Here is a 27,704-nt window from a genome sequence, read left to right on the forward strand (position 1 = left end):
AGGCTGCCAGGGCATAACAGCGAGACATTTAAAACATTTAATTTAACTCTTCCATCTAAGAAACAACAGATCCTGTAAAAATACAAACAACAATCCCTCTACACCCTGGCCACCTCTGCAATTCACTTTATCTCACAGGTCTTGGGAGTCCATCCTTGGCAATTTTGTTGACTTCAACTCCCAGAATTCCCTAGCCAGCATGGGGGATGAGGTCCACAGCTTTTAGTGGTTCAAAGGTGGACACCCCTGATATAGATAGTAGAAGGAGGAATCTCGATAATTCATTTATATCGACATTCAGAAAAGAGAATGTAAGATTGGTATCATCTCCATTTGGACCACGGGTTCTCCCCATTACTGTTACCTCTGAGTTTCTCTGGACCAAAATTCTTCTGGACCCAGCTGATGCCCAACAGCAGCAGCCAACAATGTGGGCCTTGACTTGTGTCCATGCGCTAATCCAGAGCACGAAGCACAGGTTGCGTTTAGCTAACCTGCAACAGGCAGGTTAAAGTTGGAAAGCAAGCGAGAGCATGCAGGGGAGGAGAAGGCCATCCCCAAGAATGAAAGAGATACAAGATGCAAAACCTTTGGCACTGATTAGTGGAAATGACCCAACTTGGCACCTGGGCAGAAGAGACAAAGGGGCTGCCTTCCCCCTTCTTAATACAGTACAAGAATCGGTCCATCGGGGTCGCCTTTTGTCAGTTTCTGGTCCAAGGACATCTGCTTCTCAAACTAAGGCAGTGTCTAAGGCAAGGGTCTTCCAACTTGGCAAGTGGTAGACTTGTGGACTTTCAACTCCCAGAACTCCTGAGCTAATATGACTGGAGGAGGAATTCTGGGAGTTGAAGTCCACAAGTCTTAAAGCTGTCAAGTTTGAAGACCCCTGTTTAGACTTCTGACAACAGCCAACCAAACATGGCACCATTAAGACTTGTGGACTTCAGCTCCCAGAATTCCTGAGCTAACATGACTGGAGGAGGAATTCTGGGAGTTGAAGTCCACAAGTCTTAAAGCTGCCATGTTTGAAGACCCTTGGTCTAAGGAGAAGAAAGACCCTTTGAAAAGGATGCATGGGGAGGTCTTCCCTCCGCCAGATGTCTCAAGGAGCATGGTCTGAAAGAAGAACGGTGTCAACTTTCACCTTACAACGTAAAGAACTGCAGCGCCATCAAGTCTACGGATTGAGTCAACGGGCACAGTAAGGCAGGTTCTGTCCAACCAATGTGAACATCCCTATAGGTTCCAGGTAGAGACCGAGGGAAAAAGAAAGTCCCCAATAGGTATAGATATATATTATAAAAAGATACATTCATCTGAACATAAAATCCAAAGTGAAAAAGCACAAGGGTAGGGAGGCACGTAAAATCCAAAGCTCGGGTAAGAAGACTGCCATTTCCAGAGGAGCTGATCCTACTTGCCAAGGCTTAGTATCTCCATCGTAGATCAGTGGTCGCTACTTCTTCTCTAGGGAGAAGATACATGCAAGTCCTTCCTGGTTTCCCTGCATTAGGGTTATGTGAACGTGTCTAGGGAGAAGACCTACATCAGGGATCTTCATACTTGACAGCTTTTAAGACTTGTGGACGTCAGCTCCCAGAATTCCTCCTCCAGCCATGTTAGCTCAGGAATTTTGGAAGTTGAAGTCCACAAGTCTTAAAACTTGCCAAATTGGAAGACCCTTGACCTACACGGAGAATCTTTCTCCTGCTCTGGAGAGAGACCTGTCTACGCCAGAAATCCAGGATGTCCCAGGAGCTCAGAGGGGTAGACTTGACCACGAAGAACTGGAAGTTGGCAAAAGAAAACCATGGAAGGGATGACTTTCGGAATGTATTCAGTGTTTTGGTTGCTACTTCTAGAAGTTCCGGAAGTGAATGAATACCAGTTTTCCACCAGAGTAGCGGGTTGCAAAGAAAGATATGGATTATACCTCCTCTGGGAGGGGAGATATTTTGAACGGAGACTTCTGTTAAGTCTCAGTACATGTCTTCCCTAACCTATTGCTCTGAAAGAATGTTGGACCACAAAACCCAGGAATCCTAAACAGATCCAGCCGTTGGTTCTACAGACCTGGTAAACAGCAGGTTGGGAAAAGTTCTTTATGCTTCACCTCAAAACAGCTTGAAATCGCTTTTCTATGGAAGATCTCCTTACGTTCCAAAGTGCTCTTCGGTGGAAAAGCATCAAAATAAAAAATGGCACTAGAAAAACAAATTGGCACCTACAAACACACACACAGCCACACACAGAGATATACATCCCATCCCAGCTATCTTCACTATCCTCAATTGTTTCGTTTTGCTTTTTTGGGGGGGTGGGGGAAAGGAAGGGTGTGTCTCGAACTGAACAAGTGAGAAAGCCAATCAGGATGTGTATTTTCAAGAGCACCAAAGAAAACCACTCTTAACCCCACCCCCCACTGGTTGTTCGCTGACCCTCCCCCAGAAGAAAGCTATTTGAGGGTGACCTGTGAAATCATGTCCATGACTCCTTCGTGGTGACCCCACCAGGTGTTTCGCGCCATTGGCCATGACGGTGAAGCCTAGAGAAAGATTCCGTCTGCAGTGCGTTCCTCTGATAAATACGTCTTCGTAAAAGGTGACAAAGTGATTTGGGGGCTGGGATCGTGTCCTCCAGCCAAGAGAAGAGAAAGAATGAAGATGCACACAATGCCCTTCCAAGGGTCTTCTGCAGTTGGTCACCCCGTTTGTCCCAGCTGTTGCCTGATGGGGTGGGGGAGGATGACCACCCCCCACCTCGGCTCACGTCTGTGAGCGTCCCTCAGTCCGTTTTCCACACTTTGTTGAGCGCCTTGACCACTTCATCGTAGATGATGAACACGATGGCTACGTCCAAGCAGACCCTCCCCAGGCGTGGAATGGTCCCCTTGTAAAACCTAGATAGGAAGAGGAAGCGGAGGAAGAGAAATTCATTTATATCGACATTCAGAAAGGAGAAAGTAAGATTAGTATCATATCCATCACTGGACCGCCAGTTCTCCCTTACGGCTCACCTCTGAGTTTCTCTGGACCAAAATTCTTCTGGACCAGCCGATGCCCAACCAAGAACCTCTTCTGCCCTAGGCTTTCCCCAAAAAGCACTACGCAAACCCTGTGTCCCGGCAAAACCTCTTTTATGAAAGGAATGTGAGTTTATTGCGTTCACATTCAGCCAACGGCCTGTCAAACAGTCGTGCAAAGGTGTAAGTATTAGCTCACACCTTCTCTGTCTTAGAAAACGGCCTGGTAAATATTTCCACACACAGAGCTGACAGGGGAGGGCTCTAGGTTACACAGACAAATCTTCACAAGGCTGGAATGAACAAACAAATTCTTTCCTGCAAAAGCCCCCTCCCCTTTTGCTCCTCTTTTAACCCTTATGGGAGGGGCCATTCACCGTCCACCTGCTTCCAAGTCTCCCCTTGTTCCTTAGCTGTTCCCTTCTTCTGGCAGCTCTGCGCATGCGCACACTAGGAACAGGCTCCAGCTTTTCTTCTTCCCCACTGATTTCTGATTTCGAAGGCAGCTGATGACTGTGAGCCTGCCCTGGCCCCATCTCTGCCCTTTTCCTCAGCTTCCAGGACTGGCCTAGATTCCTCTCCTCTGTCCAACTCTGCAGCCAGCTCCGTCAGCTGCTGGCGGGCCACAACAGAACCCAAGAAGAGTCAGGTGGCTTGTGGGTTGCTCACCTCTGGGGAGATAAGCCTCCCCGTGAACTGTGAGACCCACCACCCTGGTTATCTTTCAAAGCCATGCCAAACTCACGCTAGAGGTCCTTCGTATTTCATGATTTGGTAGGCGCAGTTGAAGGTGCTCTTGTACTTGTGCGCTTCAAGGCCCTATGAAGAGAAAGGCGGGAGAAGAAAGGGGAGGTTGGATTAGCAATAGCGAGAAGACGTTGGGCACCGCACAACCCAACAGCTTGCTTCGCTTGGGGGTCAAGCTGGGCTCGCTCATTTCACTTCTGCTTCTGGTCTAAATTGAATGAGAAACACAGGTGAACGTTCCCTCTCTTTTCTGACAGCCTTCCCAGGTAGAACAGACAATAAAAACGACTAGGTGAACTAATTCGACTCTTATTGTAAGACTATACTAGCTCGATACCATGCTACGCTATGAAACTATGTGGTCAGACAAGTTTTTGGGGAGGGAAATAAGGAAAAAAAATTCTGCCTCTGCCTACCAGCATCCATTGGTATTCATCTGGCTAGCGTTTTTGTCAGGGTGTGAGAGAGTTGAGGGCTGTTTGGAAACTGAAACAGTATTTGCTGTGTGAGCAAGGAGACAGCAAGGAGCCTGGGCGTGGCTTAGCTCAACTGTTCTGTACTAAAGCTGCTTGGCGCTGCTGGGAAACTGAAACTCCTCCTCTCCTCTGCTTGTGTTTTGCATTTAGAACAGATTTCTTTTCAGGTGGGGTAGGGGAGTAGAACTCCATAGCATCAGAGCATGTTAAAAAGAATAATATACAAAATGCTAATGCTCCGATGGTCATTTCAAAAAACCCCTTCTTATTGAGCACCTAGAAGCCAAGAGGAACATAGGGGCCAAATATCAAGTTTGTAGACTTTAGGGTTCTGGAGATTTTGTGACGATGCATGAGTGGTATTTCGCTTTTATATAGATAGAAGACTAACAGAATCTTGCAAGTCTGAAAGTACAAATCTCCCACTGTCTCCTTTTTTACAGCCTGAGGAGAATCAGAATAGAGCTGGAAGGGACCTTGGAGGTCTTCTAGTCCAGCCCCCTGCTCAAGCAGGAGATTCTAGGAAACTAGGGAGAAACTAGGAAGGGTCAGAAGGGGACCCTTCCTAGTTTACTCTACTCATTACACAGGAACTAACAAGAAATTTCCTGACAGGGAGAACAATTCAATGGGACTGCTTGCCTATGGTGGTTGTGAGTACTCCATCGCTGGAGGTCTTCAAGAAAAGATTGGACAACCATTTTTGTCCAAAAGGCAACAAGCTTTCCTGCCTTGAGCAAAGGGTTTGGCTGTCAGGGTTCCAACGGACGCCCTAATTAATTCATGACCCTCGAGCCAAGTTTCAAAAGAAATCCAATTATTTATTAGGAGCAACATGTCGGCGGTTTTCCCAAGTGTAGTCCAGGCTCTGCTCCCAGAAAATTTACTGCCCACCTATGACCCTGTTTCCCCCCCCACTCCTCCTCCCAGGGTGTGTCATCACATTCTCCAATGGAGCAGTTTCACTGGGCTGTAGAAAACACGCCTCTCCGGCTGGCTCTAGTAACCCTACGGCAACTCGAGAGCAGGCCAGGAATGCTTTACGAGGTGACATGGACTCCAAGGTCGCTTCCAGCCCTAGGATTCTATGTTTTCTATGTTCAAAGTCTCGACAGGGGAACAAAAACAAGAATTCCTGCGAAGGTTCTCTAATTCACACCCTCCCAACTAGGCCAAAGGGCTCACGGTTTCCTGAAAAACAGCTTAGCTAATCAAGAGATGTTTGGAGTTTGACCTCTTCCTGGTTGTTGGATCTAAGGAAAGAGGTCAAAGATGAACCCTCTGCATTCTTCTCACGGATGCTGACAGTAAAATCACTTGTCTCCTGGTTTCATTTAAATGAATGCCAAGTAACAAGGCTGAGCAACGAAGATAATTAGGGGACTGGAGGCTAAAACATATGAAGAACGGTCGCTGGAATTGGGTATGTCTAGTCTGATGAGAAGAAGGACTAGGGGGGACATGATAGCAGTCTTCCAATATTTGAGGGGCTGCCCCAAAGAAGAGGGAGTCAAGCTATTCTCCAAAGCACCTGAGGGCAGGATAAGAAGCAATGGGTGGAAACTAATCAAGGAGAGACGCAACCTGGAACTAAGGAGAAATTTCCTGATAGCTAGAGCAATTAATCAATGGAATGGCTTGCATTCAGAAATTAAAAATGCTCCAATGCTGGAAGTTTTTAAGAAGAGAGTGGATAACCATTTGTCTGAAGTGGTGTAGGGTTTCCTTTCTAGGCAAGGGGTTGGACTAGAAGACCTCCAAGGTCCCTTCCAATTTTTCTATTCTAAGTTCTTCTAATCCCTGCATAGAAGGCTCAATCCTAACACTCATGCGATGGGCTACCAGATTTGGGGATCCATAGCGAAGAGTTGCTAAAAAAACCTCCAGCCCACCTGCATTCTCGTCTTCACGACATCTAGCGGGGTGTTACCGAAGACACTGGCAGCCCCAGCGAGCGCGCCGAAGACTCCCGTCACCAGTGGGTTAATCTGTTTGTCGGGATTGTCCCCTGAAAGGACACAAACATGGATAAGAAAGAAGAAAGGAAAAGAGGAGAGAGGTTATTCCTTCCGTACAAAATCTGGCTTCTTTCATTCCGTTGTATTTTGCGCCGATTTTAAGATTGTGCGTCTTCCCAAATAGAACAGAGAAGAAACACAACCCAACGAGCTACCTGCGCAGGAAGTCCTCAATTTACAGCAGTTCATTTAATGCACTGTTGAAAGAGTGATGTGGGGGCCTAGGGGTGGAGCTCTCGCCTCACCCTCAGGAGGCTGTGAGTTCGATTCTAGGGAGAGGCAGATATGAGAATAAATCTGCCAAACTCCGCATTGGTGACAGGAAGGGCATCCGGCCAGTAAACACTCAGCTCCATTCAGTTACCTAGACTCCACCCCGCAAGGGATTGGGGGGGCGGGGTCTTAAAAAGAAGACGCTGATTTCATGACCGTTCAAAACGATAACAGATTACAGGGTGAAAAAAGCTGCTGTTGACGTTTAGGAATATCAGCAAAAGGAACATCCAACGTCTTGTTTGGGTGTATTGTAATCATTGCTTGGTCCCCGAAAACATTTCCCAAAGTTAAAATTGTACATTATTCAGGACGTAAGAGGGCAAATTGGAAGAATATCAGAGAAAAAGGGACCAGGAATTGGTTTTTACAAAGAGGGGCGTAATTTACCTTTGTACCAGTTCCTAAGAGCCGTCATGACAAAGAAACGGATGGCTTGGTTAGATCCTTGTTTGAGGACCGTGGCGGTTAAACCTTGGTAGGTTCCTTTCAACCCTACAAGACAAGGAGATGGGGGCAGGCGAAGGCAGAAGAGTTAAGAGGGAAAGTCCAGCATTGTAAAATGAAGTATTTCCTGGCCCCCAAAATACAAACACACTTCAGTTTCGTTTCTGGCTAAGTTGAGATCAGAAATATCAATCCCTCCGAATGGTAATCGAAGAAAAGGAACATTATTTACACCAGCTTTGCCAAAACTGGACATTTTTTTTCCAAACTGGCCACACTACAGCTCATAACAACTCCTAATAGCACCACAAATAATCTCAAAAGAAGCAGAATCTCTATAGAAATTCTCAGTTATCCAGATCATACTTATCCCAAAGGTGGACTTTCTGGTTTTCTTTGAAGACGTTTCTCTTCTCATCCAAGAAGCTTCTTCAGCTCTGACTGGATTGGTGGGGAATGGAAGGATTTATACTCCTTGCAGACAACTGGTAATTGGCATTCTTTTTAGAGAGTCGCTGAGGCCACTTGGAGGTTTATCTATGTCCTCAGTTGTCCCAAAGGTGCTTTTTTCAAGAACAAACTAGACTTTCTGATTTTTCTTTGAAGACGTTTTGCTTCTCATCCAAGGAGCTTCTTCAGCTCTGACTGGATGAGGGGGAAGGGAAGGATTTATACCCCTTGCATTCAGCTGGTCATTTGCATCCTTCTAGAGTCCATCGAGGCTCCATAAAATGGAGCAAAGCTCACTTAACGACTGTCTTCCTTAGCAATGGAAATTTTGGGCTCACTTGTGATGATAAATAAGGGGCTACCTATGTTTTCTATATTATATTCAGCTTCTTTGGACTAAGACAAGGCCGCCCAGTTTCACTTATATTTAAACCCAGTTAATTTCCAATTAGGGACGTGGTGGCTCTGTGGCTAAGACGCTGAGCTTGTCGATCCGAAAGGTCAGCAGTTCGGTGGTTCGAATCCCTAGCGCCGCGTCATGGAGTGAGCTCCTGTTCCTTGTCCCAGCTTCTGCCAACCTAGCAGTTCGAAAGCACGTAAAAATGCAGGTAGGAAAATTAGGGACAACTTTGATGGGAAGGTAACAGCATTCCGTGCGCCTTTGAAGGCGTTTAGTCATGCCGGCCACATGACCACGGAGACGTCTTCGGACAGCGCTGGCTCTTCGGATTTGTAACGGAGATGAGTACCGCCCCCTGGAGCCGGAAAACGACTAGTACATATTAAGTGCGAGGGGAACCTTTACCTTTAACCTAATTTCCAATTCTGCAGATAGAAGGAGGAGAAAGATATTGTCTCGCTACAACGATCCCCGTTTCTCACCTTGTTCCCGAACGATCTCCCGTACGCCGTGAAAAAACCCCCGGTATTTTGGATTGGGAGAACATTGGTCATGGATGAACTTCACCTGCAGGAGAAGCACAGCAGAGAGACAACAATGTGTTACTCTGGAGAAGGATTGGAGAGGATTCTTGGCACCCCACGTTTGCAAATCTTTCACAACATGGATTCCACCCACAGGCGCCCTCTCTTTCTTTCACGGCTGTTACCTTGACGGTTTCCATGGGGCAGACCACCACTACAGCTTCAGCCACGCCAGCCCCCAAACCGGCAAGAAGGCCACGTGTGCTGTCCAGTTTTCCATCCGCATCTCTCATGTGGTTGCTCAGGAACTCAAACATGCCAAACCTGTGGAGGAAGGAGAAGAGGAGGTCGGTGGGCCCAGGTAGAATGATGAAGGTCCTCTCCCGTGTCCTCACGTCACACCTGACCCCACCCCTCTTCCCCCTCTAAGGTCCAGTATGTGTTTACCTCACAGCAGCCTTCGGGATGGAACCATAGACCAGCGAGCTGAGGCCTCGGTAAAGGCCTTTGATCCCATGGTCCCTGACCGTCACTCGGACACAGTCCACTGTGCATAAAGAAAAGAAAAAGAGAAAAATACCTGGATTAATAAACAGCAGCCAGCTACAGAGAAAACGGAAACAAACAGACGTGTAAATGTGGAGAACAGGTCAAAGACACAGAGACAGAATGAAAGGATATCTTATTATTATTTTTTTGCAAGCAATTAAGTTTGACTATGGAAGATTCTCAGTCATCCAGCTGTCAGTGTTCCAGCAACCCTCCACTCCAACCAATAACTCTGAGATAGACACCTTCTCAATAGTTATTTTTGTTTTGGATAGCACAACTGGGGAATTCCAAATCCAGGGGTGGGATGCTACCGGTTCTGCCCGGTTCTATAGAACCGGTAGCTCTGAAGAGCAGCTTTGTGTGGACTTTGTACTCCATTTGACTTTTTACAGTTCATTTGGCAGCCATTCAAAGGAGAGAAAGGTGGGTGCTTATCTTAAGGGACTGTTTTGGGACTCATTACAGGCTGGGAATGAACATAATTCCCAGCCTTGAAATAAAACTATGTTTTAACTAAGCATGTGCTTAATTAGGTCTCGGGAAGCCTTGGTCAGAACACATTGTAACTTTGAACAGTCACTAAATGAACCGTTCTAACTCAAGAACTACTTGTAATACAATGATTGGACTGCCTTTAAAAAAAAAAAACTAAATAAATATGTAAAGAATTGTTATTCGGAGAGGGGGCGGCGACACGCCAGCAGATTCAAGTTAGGCGTTTTCTGAATTTGTGACCCGAAGAATTTGACATCCTTGATTTCTGGTTGGTTCCTTGGAAATTGAGGGTGATCAAAATACAATTTGGGGGGGATTGATGGAAACTCTCAAGCCGCCCAGTCTTACCGATGCCTTTATAGCGTGGCGGGTTGGCTTTTTCGTCGAGCTGCAGCTGGGTTTTCACGTATTCGGTGGGGAAGGTGATGCAGATTTCGATACCTCCGGCGATGCCACCTGGAAAGTTTAAGCGAGAGAAGAATGATGCACCTGTGATGACCCGGGGTGTGACACAAAAATGACCAAGTCACAAAAATAGAAAAAAGTCCGTTTAATGCCTCCAACTTGGTCCCAATGTCCAATTGACCTCAGCAGGATATCAAACTCTTAAAGAAAACAGTTTATGGAAGGAGTAAATGCAGTCCGCACCCAAAGTAAAGTTAATTCGAAAGTTAATTTGCAGCCCTTCGTCCATTCTTGGAGCTATAAATGCCTGGTTTGAAGAATTTATTCTCCTTTTAGAAACAAGTTGCTCATTTTTTCCCAAGAGAAGGAAATGCACAACTCCAAAGTTTCCAAATTGAACTTGCCTTGCAAGTTAAAACTCTGCCAGGAAACATGTTAAGGCAACTCCACAGGTAGCTTTGCACCAAATCCTTAACTTCTCCATCCAGTACAACCCAAGTCTCAGCTTGTTGGATCAGTACGGGATGTAACGTTTGGCCAAAACCCAAGATCACAGTGAAGATTTACCGTGGATTTAACAGCATCGATAATGCTTTTGCTGCACAGCGGTTCCAACAGCTGATTTAAAACTCAGAAAACCTTTGCATCCAAGATTTAGCTCAACATTTAAACTTCTTTTGCCTAGCAATGCCAGAGGCAGATTCAGACAACCAACTATATTATAAAATCACCACATTATAAAAAAGATGTTATAAAAAAGGCATATGAAGAACAATTGCAGGAACTGGGCATGTCTAGTCTAGGGAAGAGAAGGACCAGGGGAGACAGGATAGCAGTCTTCTAATATTTGAGGGGCTGCCACAAAGAGGAGGGGGTCAAGCTATTCTCCAAAGTAATTGAAGGCCAGACAAGGAATAATGGATGGAAACTGACCAAGGAGAGATTCAACCTAGAAATGAGGGGAAACTTTCTGACAGTGAAAACAATCAACCCATGGAACAGAAGTTGTGAGAGCTTCATCACTTGAGACTTTCAAGAAGGGACTGGACTGCCATTTGTCAGAAATGGTGTAGGGTCTCCCGCTTGGGCAGGGGGCTGGACTAGATGACCTACAATTTTTTAAATGACCAGTTTTTAAAAACTAACAAAATTATTTTCAAAAAAAAAAAAAGAAGCAACGGATGGAAACTAACCAAGGAGAGAAGCAACCTGGAACTAACATTCCCTAGCAGTGAGGACAATTAACCAGTGGAACTACTTGCCTCCAGAAGCTCAATTTTAATTAATGTAATTAATTTTAATTTATTTAATTAATTAGTACAATTTTGTGTACTAAGCTTACCGAAGGAAGTTGAAGTCCACAAGTCTTAAAGTTGTCAAGGTTGGACACCCCTGCTGTAAACTGTTTAGAGAGGGCTGGAAAGCACTGTGAAGCGGTATACGAGTCTAAGGGCTGTTTCTCTTCCTTCCTTCCTTCCTGTACAGTGGTTAGAAAGCAGCACTGCAGGCTAATTCACTGCCCATTGCCAGCAGTTCAATCCTAACCGGCTCAAGGTTGAATCAGCCTTCCATCTTTCTGAGGTGGGTAAAATGAGGAGACCCAGATTGTTGGGGGCCACAGGCTGACTCTGTCAAGTTCACGGGGAGGACTGTAAAGCACTGTAAAGCGGTATATAAGTCTAAGTGCTGTTGCTCTCTGTGATGGTATAGGGTTGGACTAGAAGACCTCTGAGGTCCCCTTCAGCCCTACAGTTCTATGTTTCAAAAGAACCATTCTCCAACTTAATTTTTTCTGCAGGAGCAGAGTGTCCACAGGCTTGAGTTTCGGGGTGCCGAGAGGCACCTCAGCGGGCTGCCTGCCACCAACCCCTCCAGCCAAAAAAGCCATTCAGATCTTCTCCATCAAGATATAAAGAACCCCAATCGATTGGACATTCTCAGCCCATTGAAACGAGACGGGTTGTTTTCTTCCTGCCCTCTTCATGCAGCCCCAGATCAGCATGACTGTGCAAAGGAAGCGCAGACTCTCGGCGTCATTGGCTGGCCGGAGCCACAACCCAGGGAACACCCACAAGGACAATTTACAAGGAAACTAGATCCGGATCTCCGACGACAGCGGCAGCAACCTCACCATGACGAAGTAGTTGGGGAAAGAAGACGGAGAGGCGTGGGGTGGGATTTCTCTCCTGGCCCTCCAGGGATGAAAAATGACCGATCCGGCATCCAACGAAGCAGATTTATTCTTTGCCCTGGGCTGGGGATATCATTAACAAAAGCTGTCCCTTCGAATTTTGTTCTTGTTGTGGAAGGAGACGGAACTAATGCATTTTGAAGAAGAGAAACTATAAATCCTGCACGCTTGGAAAAAAATGCCTGTTTTAAGTTCTGCTGCATATTGAGAGCCAATTTAGTTCTAGGGGTTAAGGTGCCAAGTTAGAAAGTGGGAGGCGGTGAGTTCTAGTCCCATCTTAGCCATAAAAGCCAGCTGGGTGACTTTGGGCCAGTCCCCCAGGAGATGGTGAGTTCTAGTTTTGCTTTAGGCATGAAAACCAAGCTGGGTGACTCTGGGACAATCACCAGGAGACAGTGAGTTCTAGTCCTGCTTTAGGCATGAAAACCAAGCTGGGTGACTCTGGGACAATCACCAGGAGACAGTGAGTTCTAGTCCTGCCTTAGGCATGAAAACCAAGCTGGGTGACTCTGGGACAATCACCAGGAGACAGTGAGTTCTAGTCCTGCCTTAGGCATGAAAACCAAGCTGGGTGACTCTGGGACAATCACTAGGAGACAGTGAGTTCTAGTCCTGCCTTAGGCATTAAAATCAGCTTAGTAACTCTGGGCCAATCCCCAGGAGACGGTGAATCATAGTTCTGCATTAGGCACGAAAGCCAGCTGGGTGACTCTGGGCCGATCACTAGGAGACAGTGAGTTCTAGTTCCACCTTAGGCACAAAAGCCAGCTGGGTGATTCTTGGCCAATCACCAGGAGACAGTGAGTTCTAGTCCCGCCTTAGGCATGGAAGCCAGCTTTGTGACTTTGGTAAAGTCACTCTCTCTCTCAGTCCAACTCACCTCGCAGGGCTGTTGTTGTTGGGAAAATAGGTGGAGGAAGAGGCGTTGGGTATCTTCAGCGTTATTTGTAAAATAATAATAAAGGGACAATGCAAATAAACAAGTAACTATACTCAAGATAAGCAACCCAGAACTCTCAGATTTGGGTTTTCCCAAGATGTGCCAATAGGACTCCTCTAATAAAAAGGAACTTTGAGGAAGCGCTGGTCTCGGAGTCTATTGGGTTGGAGTTGGTTATAGCTGGAACGCTTGACAGTAACAGCTGGCCCTTTTATCTATGCCATATTTCACCATCCTGACACCCGAAGATTAGAGACAGTCTGGAAAATTTCTCAGAGCTGCATTGCTAGGAGTCATCACGGAGAAGACAAGGTGCCATAGGAAGGAGGAGCAGGGGAAGGTCCTTCAAACTCTCTCTTTGCAGATGCAAAATGGAATACAGGTCATCCTCAGACTTTCAAATTATGACCATCATTAATTGCCATTGCTACGTGAGAGTTTCCCCAAAAGTGCAACCTACCCTGAAAGTAAGTCCTAGCTTGATTTTTTACACATGCACCCAATGTAAGCCCTACCCTGCCCCCCCAAAATAAGACCTAATTAAGGTCCTACCCACTCCAGAGTGGACAGGTAAGAATTAAGCTAGGGTGGGGACGAAGGTGTTGGTGGATCTGCCCTACTACTTACCTTTGGACAGTTGTAGCCAGGCCTCGTACACTCCAACACCTGCCTTGCCGGCCCGTTTCTTCTGCAGCCGGCAAGGCTTTCCTGAAGGCCTCTGGAGCTGATAACAAAGTTCTGGATCGATCTTGAGCTCTATTATCGGCTGCAGAGGCCTCTAGCAAAGCCTTGCTGGACCCAGAAGAAGTTCCTGACAGCGTAAAGAAGGCCAGGGGCAACGCGCGCAAGTGAGGTTAGTCAGCGGATGACATCCCCCCCAAAATAAGACCTGGTGCCTTTTTTTGGTGGCAAAAAATATATATAAGGCAGGGTCTTATTTTGGAGGGAAACACGGTATTTGTGAAGGGAATTTTGCCCCAGGTTACAACGTTTCTTGCCACAATTCTTAAGGGAATCCCTGCAGTTGTGAAGTTAGCAGCACGGTTGGCGAAGGGCATCTTGATTTTGCTTGTCAGAAAGGGGGATTCCCATGACCCATTTAGGCGACCCTCATCGATCTGAACTAGTTCCCAAGCGTCTGAATTTGGATCAGGTGAGGTTGCAACAGTCCGAAGCGTGAAAAATGATCCTAAGTATACTCTTTTTTCCAGTGCCCACTTTAACTTTGAATCGTCACTAAAGGAACTGTTGTAAGTCGAGGACTAGCTACGGCCCTTTGCTTTTTCTTTCTTCCCACTGTCTTCCGAAGCAACCACAAACTCCTTCTTCCACCTAATAATGCTCTCCAAGTCAGGGACTGCCCATATCAAGGGTCTTCGAACTTGGCAAGTTTAAGACTTGTGGACTCCCATGGCATATATGACATCAATACAATCGAGAGAGTCCAGAAATATTTCACGAGAAGAGTCCTCTACTTGCAACAAAATACTTTATGTCACCAGACTTGAAATTTTAAGCTTAGACAACTTGGAACTACTCGGACTTCATTCCGACCTAAGCGTAGTACATAAAATCATCCATTGCAATGTCCTACCCGTCAATGACTACTTCAGCTTCAACCACAACAATACACGAGCACACAATAGGGACAAACTCAAGGTAAACCGCACCAAACTTGGCTGCAGGAAATACGACTTCAACAACAGAGTGGTTAATGCCTGGAATGTACTACCTGACTCTGTGGTTTCTTCCCCAAACTGCCCAAAACTTTAACCTTAAACTGTCTACTGTTGACCTCACCCCCATTCCTAAGAGGTCTGTAAGGGGCGTGCATAAGCGCACCAGCATGTCAACCTTCCCTGTCCTACTGTTCCCATTTATTCGTACCCTTTTCATGTATTAATAATCATGGTTATGCTTATATTTGTTATCTAATACATGCTTGACAAACAAACAATTAAAATAAAATAAAAACTCCCAGAATTCCTGAGCTAACGTGACTGGAGGAGGAATTCTGGGAGTTGATGTCCACAAGTCTTAAAGATGCCAAGTTTGAAGACCCCTGGGATAGATAAAGAGAGCTAGAATAGATGGGGAGAAAGAGAGAGAAATAGAATAGACAGATAAGGGAGAGAGAAAGATAGAATAGATAACCGGAATAGATAGAATAGAGAAAGAGAAGTAGAATAGACAGAAAGAGATAGAATAGATAAACAGCTAGATAGATGGCTAGATAGATAGATAGATAGATAGATAGATAGATAGATAGATAGATAGATAGAGTAGATCAAATGTCTTCAAACTTGGCAAGTTTAAGACTTGTGGACTTCAACTCCCAGAATTCCTGAGCTAACATGACTGGAGGAGGAATTCTGGGAGTTGACGTCCACACAAGTCTTAAAGCTGCCATGTTTGAAGACCCCTGACCTATAATGCTCCATTAACTGAACTGTGCTGCTGTTCAAACCATCTTTGGTTGCTTAGCCTCGTGCATAAATTCTGCTCATTGTGGCTTATTCCGCAGACCGGGTTAAACACACCAAGGCTCAGCATCACGTGTGGGTTGGAAGTGTAGGGATTTTCGCTTGTGTATTTTCTGTCTTGTTCTGGCAATCGGGCGGAGAGCTGATTGATGATTGCGGCAAAAGCATTTACCAGATAAATAAACAGAGAAAGAAGCATCAATCTGTTCTCATAGCAGCGAAGGAAGGATCGAGGGAAATGAATCCATCACCCCTGACCGATTTCCCTTTGTTCAAGCAAGCAAAAGCCGATATTTTTTTTACCAGGGCCATCGCAAACAAGACGGCAATATATGCTTTGAAGGTAGGTGGGGGGGCAAAAAAGCAAATATTTCAAGAAGCAACTAACCCAGAAACTCTCGGAGGTTGCATTTCCCAATACAGTCCTGAAAAAAAGTCTAAAACAATCCAAGCTGAAACTGACTTCGCAGAACCATCTGGTAAGCGAAAAAAGATAAATGCGCCTTGGGTGGGGGGTATACATTAAGCTGGGCCCCCTTCCATTCAACTGGCCCTGTCTAGTGTGCCCACTTTGGCACCGAGCCGGCTATTTAGCAAACTCAAGAGACGCCTCCAACTATTCAGCATGGAGGCAAAAAAAAAGAGACACAGCAAAAAACGCCATTAAACTTCCAGGCACGTTTGCAAATCTTCTAACGGAAAACCCAGCCTCCCTTCCGTCCTTCACCACTAAGTGCTCCATAAGAACTAGCAACTTAACAGAAGAAGAGACTTTGGAGGTCTTCTAGTCCTGCTTAAGCAGGAAACTCTACAACCAGTGGTCTCCAACCGGTGGGCCTGGGACCACTGGTGCTCCGTGAGAAAATTTTGGTGGTCCGCAGAGAAATGTCATCCCCAAAGCGATTGATCCAGGCTGGGCGGGAACACAAGGCTGCGCCGCCCACATGGCGCGTGGCAACACAAGGCTTGTGTCGCTTGCATTGCGGACAACATGAGGTAGTGAGGGGAGGGGGAAAGGGCAGAGTGGGGGAGCTTGCCCCACTCGCCCCACAAACCTGGCCTGGCCACCGGGCTGCTTCTTTCTGCTTCTTTCTTCTTCTGCTTTTGGCTGCACGCAAGGAAAGCAGCAAAAGTCTTTCTTTCTCTCCCCCAAACTCCACCAGAAATGAGTTTTTGGGACCCTGCAAGGCCTCCTGCTCCAGATACAACAAGTCTCAGAAAGACTCATTTCTGGTTGGAGTTTGGGAGAGAGAAAGAAAGAGAAACTTTTGCTGCTTTCCTTGCATGAAGCCAAAAGTCTCTCTCTCTCTCTCTCTCTCTCTCTCCCCCTGAGAACGGAGCTGGAGACGGTATCCTGCGATCCCAAATAAAGATTGATCGATCCGTAGGAAAATGGGGTGGGGAATTTTCCTGCAGACTTTTTAGGGGGGGTTCCCAGGGTCTCAGGTCCGTGGGATTTAAAATTATGAATTTGGTGGTCCCTGAGGTCCAAAAGGTTGCCGACCCCCTATTCTAGTCCAACCCCCGGCTTAAGTAGGAGACCTTATACCATTTCAGGCAAATGGCTGTCCAATCTCTTCTTTAAAACTTCCAGCGTTGGAGCATTCACAACCTCTGGAGGCAACTTCTTCCACTGATTTATTGTTCTAACTCGCAGGAAATTTCTCCTTAATTCCAGGTTGCTTCTTTCCTTGATTAGTTTCCATCCATTGCTTCTCATCCTGCATTCTGGTACTTGGGAAATTAGGTTGGCCCCCTCTTTCTTCTTCACCCCCTTAAATACTGGAACACTGCTATTATGTCATCCTTTGGGATAGGATGGGGAATTCTGGGAGTTGAAGCCCATCTTAAAGTTGCCAAACACGGCTTCAGAGTGTTCGCACAGCTTATAAACCACACACACACACACACAAAAAAAAAAAACCCAATCCATTTGTAGAATGATGGCACAATCTCCATCTCCCGAAAAGTGCGTGGTTGAACATGCCCTGCAAATCCACCTCCTCTGCGCCGTTGTGGGCTGTAACGTTTGGCTCTGTTTCCTGGCCCAACTCAGCCAACCGTGGTTAGATCCAGCCCCTTCCCCGCCATGGGGAAAAAAACAAGCCAAGGCTTTGTGCAATGTGAGAACTGAAACCCAGAATTTAGACCCAGCAGTGTGGAAATCAGATTAAGTGGAGGACACCGTGTGCCAGAAGGGTAGGTGTGCAATTCGCCACGATTGTGCTGAGCTAAGGAAAAACCCTTCCGGGCCCTTCCAATGGTAGAGGGACACCTGTCTCGCCAGGTAGGGCAAAGGGAAAATCAATAGGACCCCCTTCCCCTGCTTCCAAGAGTGACCGCTGGCAATGACCTTCAGTGAGAAACGCTTGCCAGCTCCCTCTTGGCTGAGGCTCAGCAGTGAAAACGCCAGAAATAAACGTCATTCTTTTTTCCTTTAACTGCAGAGGAGGGTTTTAATCTGGGAGGGGACAGAGGGCAGCCCTGGTGGGGAAAAATATATATATATATATCAAGCTATGAGTTTAAAGTTCTTGCAGTAAGAATCATGCAACTTGGAATCTCCTTGCTTAAAATCATGGAAGGAAGACACGGTTGTTCCAATGACAGGTAGTTTTCAGCTTACAGCGACAATTGGAGCCCCAAATTTCCATCGTTAAAACAAGGCAGGTGTTATGTTACCCAGTCTTATGACCTTCCTGCCCCAGTTGTTAAGTGAATTTGGCTTCCCCACTGAGTTTGCTGGTCAGAGGGGATTGTGGGAGTCCGGGATACTGCAACCGTCGTAAATATGAGTCGGGTGTCAATTTTGAGGATGTGACCAGTTGTAACTGTGAAAAACTTGCTATTCTAAAAAAAAAAGAAAATGGTTTAATGCACGGACACTGCCAGTATATGTTGCAAAAAAAGCTCTGCAGATGTGTTTTCACATGCAAACATCCACCTTGATGGCAGATCTACAACACCGATTCCATTGCACACTGAGAAAAGGGCCAAGAACAGTGAGGACAAAATTCTCTCGCCACCCCTTTCTCTTCTTTGCAGAGTCATGGGGCAAAAATCAAGAACTGGAGAGAGAATTTACAATGGCAATAAAGCACCCTCCTGTCCATCAGAACACAACAGAAAAAGCAGGGGGGTTTTTTTGTACACACAAAGATGGAAAGAGTCACACAGTGAGTTCCACATAACGAGGAAGGGTTGGTGAAGATGCTGGAACTCGCTGAGATGGCTAAACTGATTTCTTTGATCAGAGAAAAAAAAAACCCCAATATATCTCTCTTTACTGCTGATTGGAAACCTCTTACGTACCTTTTGCAGAGACCGAAAAAATAAAATAAACTTACGTTACGGTTTAATGATTAGACAAGATAGATGGTAAAAAGAGGAGTGTTAAGTTGTTCACCGCAGAATAAGAGGTAAATGTATAATTGTATCTATAAAGAAGATCAGAAGTTACTTCTTTGTGCTTTTTGTTCTATTTTTCTTCCCTTTCTTGCAATTCTGGCTTTCTGTCTGATTTTGAGTTTTTTCTTGATTTGCGTTCCTTTTTATCTTCCCTATTAAAATAAATCTTGAATAAAATCGATATAAACACACACAGAAGACACAAATACCAGAGTTGCTCTACGAGAGAGGTGGAAGTGTTTCTAGATGGGGTGTGCTAATAAATAAAATAAATACATACACAGCAAAAAAAAAAACCAGGTCCATATTAGGATTACCAGGGCTTCTATACCGCATGCAAAATGAGCTTAATAATGCTTCGTTAATGTTTCCTGGGTTCAAGATATAAACCCAAGTTTGAAAAAGACCGTAGCCGAGATCAGATTTTGTCAAGAGGCCAGAATGTGGTTTAGCAACTTTGGGCTGTACAAACAGGTTGGTCCTTAAGCTTTTGAGGCTCATTAAGCATGATTAGGGAAGAGGGGGAGGAAGGGGGTGTGAAATACAAGGGAGAAGAGAAAAAGAAAGAAAAAGAGGCCAATCAACTTCCAACGGACTTCCAACTCTTCCTAGCACGGTACAAGATAAACACACTTCAACCTCAACTTTTTGGTTTCGCACATTAATACGTAACTAGCCATTTCCAGAACACCACATCTTTCTAATCAGCAAAACCAAAATGGAATACTTTAAATAAAGAGGAAAATAGGTGCTTTATTTGGGTATCGTTTCGGGAATTTGTGCTAATGAAGAAGAAAAAAAAAAATGAAACGCTCACCATATCTTCAAACTAATGTTTGGATCTGGACGCTGGCTCAGAATTAAGGCTTCCATAATGAAGGATGAATGTTCAATTCAACAAAGGGAAGGAGGACTAAGGTGACATGATACCGTAGCTGTCATCCAATATTTGAAGGGCTGCCATTGAGAAGAGTGGGGGTCAACCTCTTCTCCAAACCATCAAAAGGCAGGACAAGAAGCAAAGGACGGAAATTTATCGTGGAATTAAGGAGGAATGTCCTGACAGCAAGAACAAATAACCTTGCCTCCAGAAGGCGTGGGTGCTTCAACACTGGAAGGTTTTTTTAAGAAGAGATTGGACAGCCATTTGAATGGGGTGGTATAAAGTCTCTAGCTTGAGAAGGGGTTGGACTAGAAGACCTCCAAGGTCCCTTCCAATTCTTTTATTCTATTATTCTTTTATTATCCTTAGGAAGAAACCAAGTTTTGGTCTAAGCAGCTGCCTCGGTTGAAATTACTTTAAAGAACAGAAACGGTGGCTCGATGGGTTTTTAATCTCCACGTTCTCTCTGCTCATCGGCTGTGGCTGCACTGGGCCCATAAAAATCACATTTTCTGGAGGAGGAAAGAGCTTTCCATTTCTCCGCTTCAATGAGAATAGTAAATGGGAAAGCTTTGGGCCTCTGGGGCATGTCGTCAGGCCGGTAAACACTATTTATGTCAACAACAGTTGCAGATAAAAGCTGAACGAAGGGAGTGAAGCAACACACTGTCCTTCGTTTTGGAAGAACAGGTTCCTACACACACACAAATACACACACACACACACGTCTTTCACAATCCTACAGCGTCATCACTCGCCCCCACAAAAAATCTGCTTTGGGAGCATGACAAGGTGGTTCTTCCAGGGGCAACTGAGCCAAGGCTGACGGTGCATCTCCGGAGCAAGGCTTTCCATCCACCGGAGAGGGGGGGGAAAAAAAATGCTTTGTGGAAATCTGAAATTTTGCAAGGTGCTTTCAAAATCTTTCCTCTTTCCGTTGCAGTGCAACAAAAACTGGGAGTGAACCGCTCTGAGTGTGGCGTGTTTTCTTGCAGACATTTCCTTACCCAGCTAGGTAACCTTATCAATCTTAGAAGGGAATAGGCGATGTTAGCGGAGAAGGGAGAGGAGTGGAGGAGGATTATGGGGTCCTTGGTGCTCTCTGAGTTTCGTTGTTTTCTTGCAGACATTTCCTTACCCAACTCGGTAAGTTCATCAGTGCTGCAAGGGAGTGAGATTGGAGGACGACTGTGGGGTCCCTGGTGGACTCTGAGCTTGGTTGTTCTCTGGCAGACATTTCATGACCCAGCAAGGTAACATTATCAAGCATCATAGAACTATAGAGAACCATACGTCCTCTAGGAGGCTTGGAGGTGGCTTCCCAGCCTTCCAACCACATCTAGGGAAGATTCGATGGAACCCAAGGATTTGGGGGATGCAAAAATGATTTGTCGTTGAGTGACAGCTTTTTCTTCCTGTTTTTAAGGCCCTGAAAGCCAGCCTCCTTTTTAGCATGCACAGCGCGAGGCCTGTCAGTGGGAGGAAAAATGAAGTGCACTTGTAACGTCAGCCAGCTGTCAGCATGAGGTTCCCAGAGAGCAAGTGCACCGGAGGAGAACAGAAGCTCACAGTGAGACCTTCAGGCATGGAGAGAATAATGTTTACCAGCCACGGAATCCGGAGGGAGCAAAAGGGCCGATTCCCGAGACGACGAAGAACAGAATAAGAAGAGTTGGAAGGGAACCTTGGAGGTCTTCTAGTCCAACCCTCCGGTGGACAACCATTTCAGTCCAACGGTTGCCCAGTCCCTTCTTAAAAGCCTCCAGTGATGGAGCACACCTGCAACCTTCAAAAGCAAGTCATTCCACTGATTAAATCTTCTCGCTGTCAGGAATTTTTCTCCTTATTTCTAGGTTGGTCCTTTCCTTGCTTAGTTTCCCATCGTTGTTTCTTGTTTCGCTCCTCCTCCTCCTCTCTGGCAACCCCATTCTCTTTTAGCACTGATGACGTTACCTAGTAGGGTAGTGAAACGTCTGCAAAAAAACAACCAAGCTCAGAGAGCACCAAGGATCTCATAATCCTCCTCCTCCAATCCCACACCCTTGCAGCATTGATGACGTTACCTAGTTGGGTTGTGAAACGTCTGCAAGAAAACTACCAATGCACAGAGAGCCCCAAGGATCCCACAATCTTCCTCCTCCTCCTCCAATCCCACTCCCTTGCAGCACTGATGACGTTACCTAGTTGGGTTATGAAACGTCTGCAAGAAAACAACCAAGCTCAGAGAGCCCCAAGGATCCCACAGACCTTGGTTTTTCCAGGGAGTGTTTACTGTGGACAAGACAACCCTGATTTGACTGAATTGATCTAATTGTCTGGGTTTGCAAAGCCCAGGGAACGGTATAATAATGACACGGAAGAGCTTGCAAAACTCAGCTCCTCTCTGTCTAAGGCCAGGAAAATAAATTGTATTTTAAAGTACCAAGAAGCCTTTGTTCTGGAAGAAATCTGTCTAAGAGGATTGATGGCTCTGTGCTACCAAAATAGCTGCTTATTGAAGATAGGCACAAAAACCATTTCTTTCATGCAATTAAGGTCAAGGAAAGATACTAACCAGGCTTGTTCTGCAGATGTACTAATTTTTTTCCCTTTTTTTTTGTTGTTATTTGCTATCTGCCAAAAACGGAGTCTTTATTCATAACATTCCTGTCCAAACGAACTCGCAAGGTAACTTTTTGCTACAGGCAAGACTGGAGTAACAACAACAACCAGCACAGCAGCAACAACAGGCAAATACCAGAACAACTACAAGCAACAAAAGCAGCAACAATGAGCGAGCCTGACAGTTGATCCAATTTTGCTAGATTCTAAAGTCCAAACGCTGCAGAATCCTCAATTTCTTTCAAGAAATTAAGAAGCAAGAACTTGGGGATTCAAAATGGATTCCTTCCCTGGCTAACAACACCGCCATAAACCGAATCAAACGTGGTTTGTGGGATCACCAAACCGACGATTCGTGTCGCGTTGCTCTCCCAGATTTAGCTGGTGAAAAATCCAAACGCATCAAATTAAACAAGCCATTCCGTGTGCGTGTGTGTGTTTTTTGCATCGCAGTTCAAGTCGCAGCCCTCCGACTTATGACCACCGAATTGGGACCGCCATTTCCTTTGCCCAGCCAGGCAGTCCTTAAATGAGTCAGGCCCAATTTTTAGCAGCTTTTTACCACCACTGTTAAGCGAATCAGTGCATTCGTTAAGCGAATCACAGTGTCATTAAGCGACTCGTTTCCCCCATGGATTTTGGCTGTCGGAACTGGCCGGGAGGTCGCAAAGGACGATCACGTGATCTTAGGATGCCACAACGGTCTTAAGTGTGAGGATTGGATGCCAGCCACTTTTCCCCAGCAACTTTCAATGGTCACTAAACAAGTGGCTGGCTGAAGGATTACCTGCATGGAACCAGTTCTGAGAATAGCCATGGTTTTTATCCTAATTTCTGGAATGGGAATGGTTAAGGATTTGAACCCTGGACTTTTTTGTGCTCACAGCTGCAAATCCAAACCTCCGGCCACCATCACACACACCTCGGATCAATTTGCTGACAAGTACACACATGCGAGATTTTAGTTTTGTGTTTTAGTTATGGCGAGAAGGGCCAACTTCCTGCCATGGCAAGTTTACCTAATTATCAAACCACTTTCCATCAGCTTAAACCAAAGCTCAAACTTTGGTTTAAGAAGAAGCAAAGTTAGCTCAAACAAGATATGAGAGGAATCCAAACCAACTATTGCAAAGCTTAGGATGGGTTAGATTTACAGGGGTCATCAACCTTTCGGACCTCAGGGACCGCTAAATTCATAAATTTTAAATCCCTCGGACCACTAATATGATTTTTTTAAAAAGATAAATAGTATTCGGTGCAATATAAAAAAATGCAAATAATTATTCTGCGGACCACCAAAATTTTCTCGCGGACCAGCAGATAGTGACCACTGGGTTAGAAGGCAAGCTTTTGGAGGAGGGGAGAATCCCCCAATACCTGGATCTAATGCACAGATAACAGATAATCAGAGTTGGAAGGGACCTTGTAGGACATCTAGTCCAACCCCCCCGCCCAAGCAGGAGACCCTACACCATTCATGACAAATGGCAATCCAGCCTCTTCTTGAAAGCCTCCAGCGATGAAGCTCCCACAACTTCCGAGGGCAACTTCTGTTCCATCGGTTGATTGTTCTCACTGTCAGAAAATTTCTCCTTAATTCTAAGTTGCTTCTCTCCTTGGTTAGTTTCCACCCATTGCTTCTCGTCCTGCCTTCTGGTGCTTTGGAGAATAGCTTGACCCCCTCTTCTTTGGGGCAGCCCGAGAGATTGGAACATTAGACAAACACTAGACAGACTAGACACCCTCAATTCCCACAACCGTTCTTCATAGGTTTTAACCTCCAGTCCCCTAATCATTTTTGTTGCTGTTCTCTGCACTTTCCAGAGTCTCATCCTCTTTAAAATCTTTACCATCACTTTAATCCACCTCTCATTGCCAACACAGCCCATCTTTGATTTTTAATTGACTTATTTAATTAACTGAAATTTAATCCATGTCGTTGTATAGAGGTACAATGACAATAAAGGTTATTATTACGGTTGATACCAGTCTATGGCACCAAACTAATCGCTCCATCACCTCAAGTGGATTTAAAGGAACCGCTCTCTCAAAACAGCCTCTCCCCCCCCCGCCCCCCCCCGCTCCCGCCTTGTGACGACAAACCCCAGGGACTAGGAACTTGAACTCTTCCCTAACAAGCCAATGATCTCCGACCACAAAAGGAGGGATGATGCCGGCTTTACCAATCCCAAAGCTTGCAGTCGCAGCAGCCGATGGCGAGAGAGGGGGAGAAAGGGAGGAGTTGCTTGAATCGCCTCCTTCTCTCTCTCTCTCTCTCTTTTTTTTGCAACTTACTACCGGTTGCAAAACGAAGGAGAAAGATAGATAGAAAGAAAAAAGAAAGAAAGAAAGAGGCGGAAGTGGAGCTCTGTCCTCACTTTACATGGGTGGGGGACGATGGGAGAAAGATTCCACCCCCACCCACTTTCCAGCAAAACACCGAGTTCAATCAAACGGCGCACCAGCCAAGAGTTTCCACGCGTGGGTTGTTTTAAATTTTATTTTGCAAGCGGAAAAGTTCCACCCCGGGGCGGAGAACAACAGCAAAGGAGCCCCGCCCGGACATGCATGGATGTTATGCATGCATGCATGCATGCATGCACGCAACCTTTTGTTTGTTTGTTTGCTTCCAATGCAAGCCACGCAAAAGGTCGCGAGCGCAGCGCCAATCCTCACCTGCCAGGATCGCCTTGCCCGGGTGCGTCAGCTTGGCTTTGCCGGCAGGGGCTGCGGCAGCCAAGCAGCGGGGTCTGGCGAAGGGGCTGACGAAGCCCGCGGGCGGCGGGGCGGAAGACATCGCGGTTGCAGCAAGAGGAGGAGGAGGAGGAGGAAGAAGAAGAAGACGAGGCGGCTAGTGCCAACCAAGCGGCCCGCTGCTCGGATATACCCCTCCGGGGGGCGTGATCGCCGCCAACCCTCCCGGCCGGCCGCCGCCCCCTTGCTTTCCGCCCGCCCTTCCCAGGCAGGCGGGGCAGCCGGGCGTCACGGCTCGTCCGGGCTCTGCGCTGCTTGGGAGGCGCGGCCAGCCCCGGAGGAAGGTGGGGCCGGCTGGCTGCATGGAGCGGAGTGGGCGCCAACCCGTGGGAAGCGTGCACGGGAGTGGAAGGGGGTTGCGTTCACACGAGCCGTCGCTTTGCACGGAGGAGAAAATCGGTGGCGTGGAGGACAGCCTGCTTCCTGGCTACATGGAGCGGAGTGGGCTCCACCCCCGCCCCCAACCCGTGGGAAGCGTGCACGGGAGTGGAGGGGTTGCGTTCACACGACACCCGCTTTGCACGGAGGGGGAAAGGCGGTGGCGTGGATGCCAGCCTGTTTCCTGGCTACGTGGAGCAGAGTGGGGCGCCACCCCCTCCCCCAACCCGTGGGAAGCGTGCACGGGAGTGGAGGGGTTGCATTCATTCACACGAGCCCCGTTTTGCACGGAGAGGGAAGCTGGTGGCGTGGATTCCAGCCTGTTCCCGCCTGCGTGGAGCGGAGTGGCCGCCACCTCCACCCCCCTCCGGGCAATGTGCACGGGAGTGGAGGGGTTGCATTCACACGAGTCCCGTTTTACACGGAGGGGGGAAGCTGGTGGCATGGATGCCAGCCTGGCAGCGCAGAGCATAGTAGGCTCCACCCCGCCTCCCCAACGTGCATGGGAATGAAGGGGTTGCATTCGCACAACTCGCTTTACACAGAGGGGGAAGGGTGATGGCGTGGACTCCAGCCTGTTCCTGGATGCGTTGGAGCAGAGTGGGCACCGGCCCCCCTGGGCAGCATGCGCTCACACGACCCCCGCTTTGCACCGAGGCTAGTGGCGTGGACGCCAGCCTGTTCCTGGCTTTGTGTGGATTTTCTTGTGCCTCCTTTAGTGGGGAAGGGCACTTTCTTTGCAACCCAAATTACCAAATGGGGTTATTTGGGGAAGGGGGTCGGGATCAACTCGAGGTGAGCTCTCCCTACAAGGAAGCTCAGTCCCGTTTAGCGGCAAGGAAGGAGGCCAGGGTTCTGCTCTTTGCTTCTTCCGTGTACCTGTGCACGGGACAGGTGGTCCCCCCTAGTGGCAATGAAGGAGATTTCAGACAGGTTTTAAAGGTGTGCGGCCCTCTAGTGGTCCCTAACAGAATGACACTGGGGACTTCCCCATGTACCTGAAGGTTTACCTGTTTCCTGTTTACCAGGGATGATTAAATTAACAGACTAACGGAATTGGGACCTCTGAGATCTTCTAGTCCAACCCCTTGCGCACCAGTCCAGCTAAGGTTCCCGAGATGGACTATACACTGAGCCACGGACTAAGCACACAGGCCGATGGGAAGACTGGATCTCTGGGGAAGCCTAACAGCTGGGCTCAGGTACAGGTAGCCCTCGTCTTACGACCACAATGGAGCCCAGCATTCATGTTGCTAAGTGAGAAACTTGTCAAGCGTCCCCGTTTTACGACTTTCCTTGCCACGTGTGTAAAGTGAATCCCTGCAATCGTTAAATGAGTAATGCGGTTGTTAAGTGAGCCTAGCTTCCCCACTGTACTTTGGCTTCTCAGCAGGTCAGGTGATCCCAAGGACACTGCAACCGTCGTAAATACGAGCCAGTTATATCAAGCATCCGGATGTCAAAATCACGTGACCAGGGAGAATGCTGCAATGGTCGCTAAGTGTGAACAGTGGTCATAAGTCACTTTTTTCAGTGCCCGGGTAACTTTCAACGGTCACTAAATGAACTGTTGTAAGTTGAGGGCTATCTGTACAAGCATGTCGGGGGAACTTCTGGAAGACTGGAAGGACCAATTAGGCAAAATCACAATGGATATCAGATCCGTGTATCTGCTATTCTTCAATAGAAGGGGTGTGTGTGTAAGTTATCTGTTCTGATCCAGACTTCCTGAGACCATAATTAATAATTACGCTTAGTCCAAACAACTCTTGTTTTATTTCAACGCTGGGAATTACGTTCATTCCCAGCCTGTAATGAGTCCTAGTTTCTCGAGATAAGCACCCACCTTTCTCTCCTTTGAATTGCTGCCAACAACTAAAGTGCCAAATGAACTGCAAAAAACCAACCGAAGTACAAAGTCCACACAGAGCTTCAAGGTTTAATCTGAACAGAGCGAACGACTTTGCTTCCTGCAAAGGTTTCTCTACTGCGGTTAGAATGCACTATTGCAGACTAATTCTGCCCACTGCCAACTGTTCGATTCTGTCCGGCTCAAGGTTGACTCAGCCTTCCGTCCTTCCAAGGTGGGTAAAACAAGGACCCAGGATGTTGGGGGGCAATACTCTGTAAACCACTTAAGAGAGGGCTGTAAAGTACTGTAAAGCGGTATATAAGTCTAAAGGCTATTGTTTTCTTCCATGGGGCTGCCAGATCCCTTGCGGCCCTATCGTTGTGAACCACACAGCGACACCGG

At 46.8% G+C, this 27,704-nt stretch overlaps 1 protein-coding gene across 1 annotated transcript; it reads right to left on the reverse strand.

Moving 5' to 3' along the window:
- Positions 1-937: 937 nt before the first annotated feature.
- Positions 938-25,276, reverse strand: SLC25A1 (solute carrier family 25 member 1). The gene is made up of 9 exons (XM_026716197.2): positions 24,995-25,276; positions 9,756-9,863; positions 8,808-8,907; positions 8,546-8,684; positions 8,319-8,403; positions 6,930-7,034; positions 6,141-6,256; positions 3,771-3,844; positions 938-2,902 (listed from the first exon to the last, which is right to left on the reverse strand). Exons 1-9 carry the CDS (start codon positions 25,113-25,115, stop codon positions 2,788-2,790), a joined length of 963 nt encoding a protein of 320 aa, XP_026571982.1. The 5' UTR covers positions 25,116-25,276; the 3' UTR covers positions 938-2,787.
- Positions 25,277-27,704: the final 2,428 nt, after the last annotated feature.

Source organism: Pseudonaja textilis, chromosome 15 (assembly GCF_049901715.1).
Source record: "Pseudonaja textilis isolate UNSWEBS1 chromosome 15, rPseTex1.2, whole genome shotgun sequence".
Lineage (NCBI taxonomy): Eukaryota > Metazoa > Chordata > Lepidosauria > Squamata > Elapidae > Pseudonaja > Pseudonaja textilis.

Coding starts and splice junctions, on each gene's coding strand:
- SLC25A1 (XM_026716197.2), bottom strand. CDS start 25,115: ATGTCTTCCGCCCCGCCGCCCGCGGGCTTCGTCAGCCCCTTCGCCAGA. Junction 8,685..8,807: donor ATCCCGAAGGCTGCTGTGAG/GTAAACACATAC, acceptor CTTCCTCCACAG/GTTTGGCATGTTTGAGTTCC. Junction 8,404..8,545: donor GCCCCATGGAAACCGTCAAG/GTAACAGCCGTG, acceptor CTTCTCCTGCAG/GTGAAGTTCATCCATGACCA.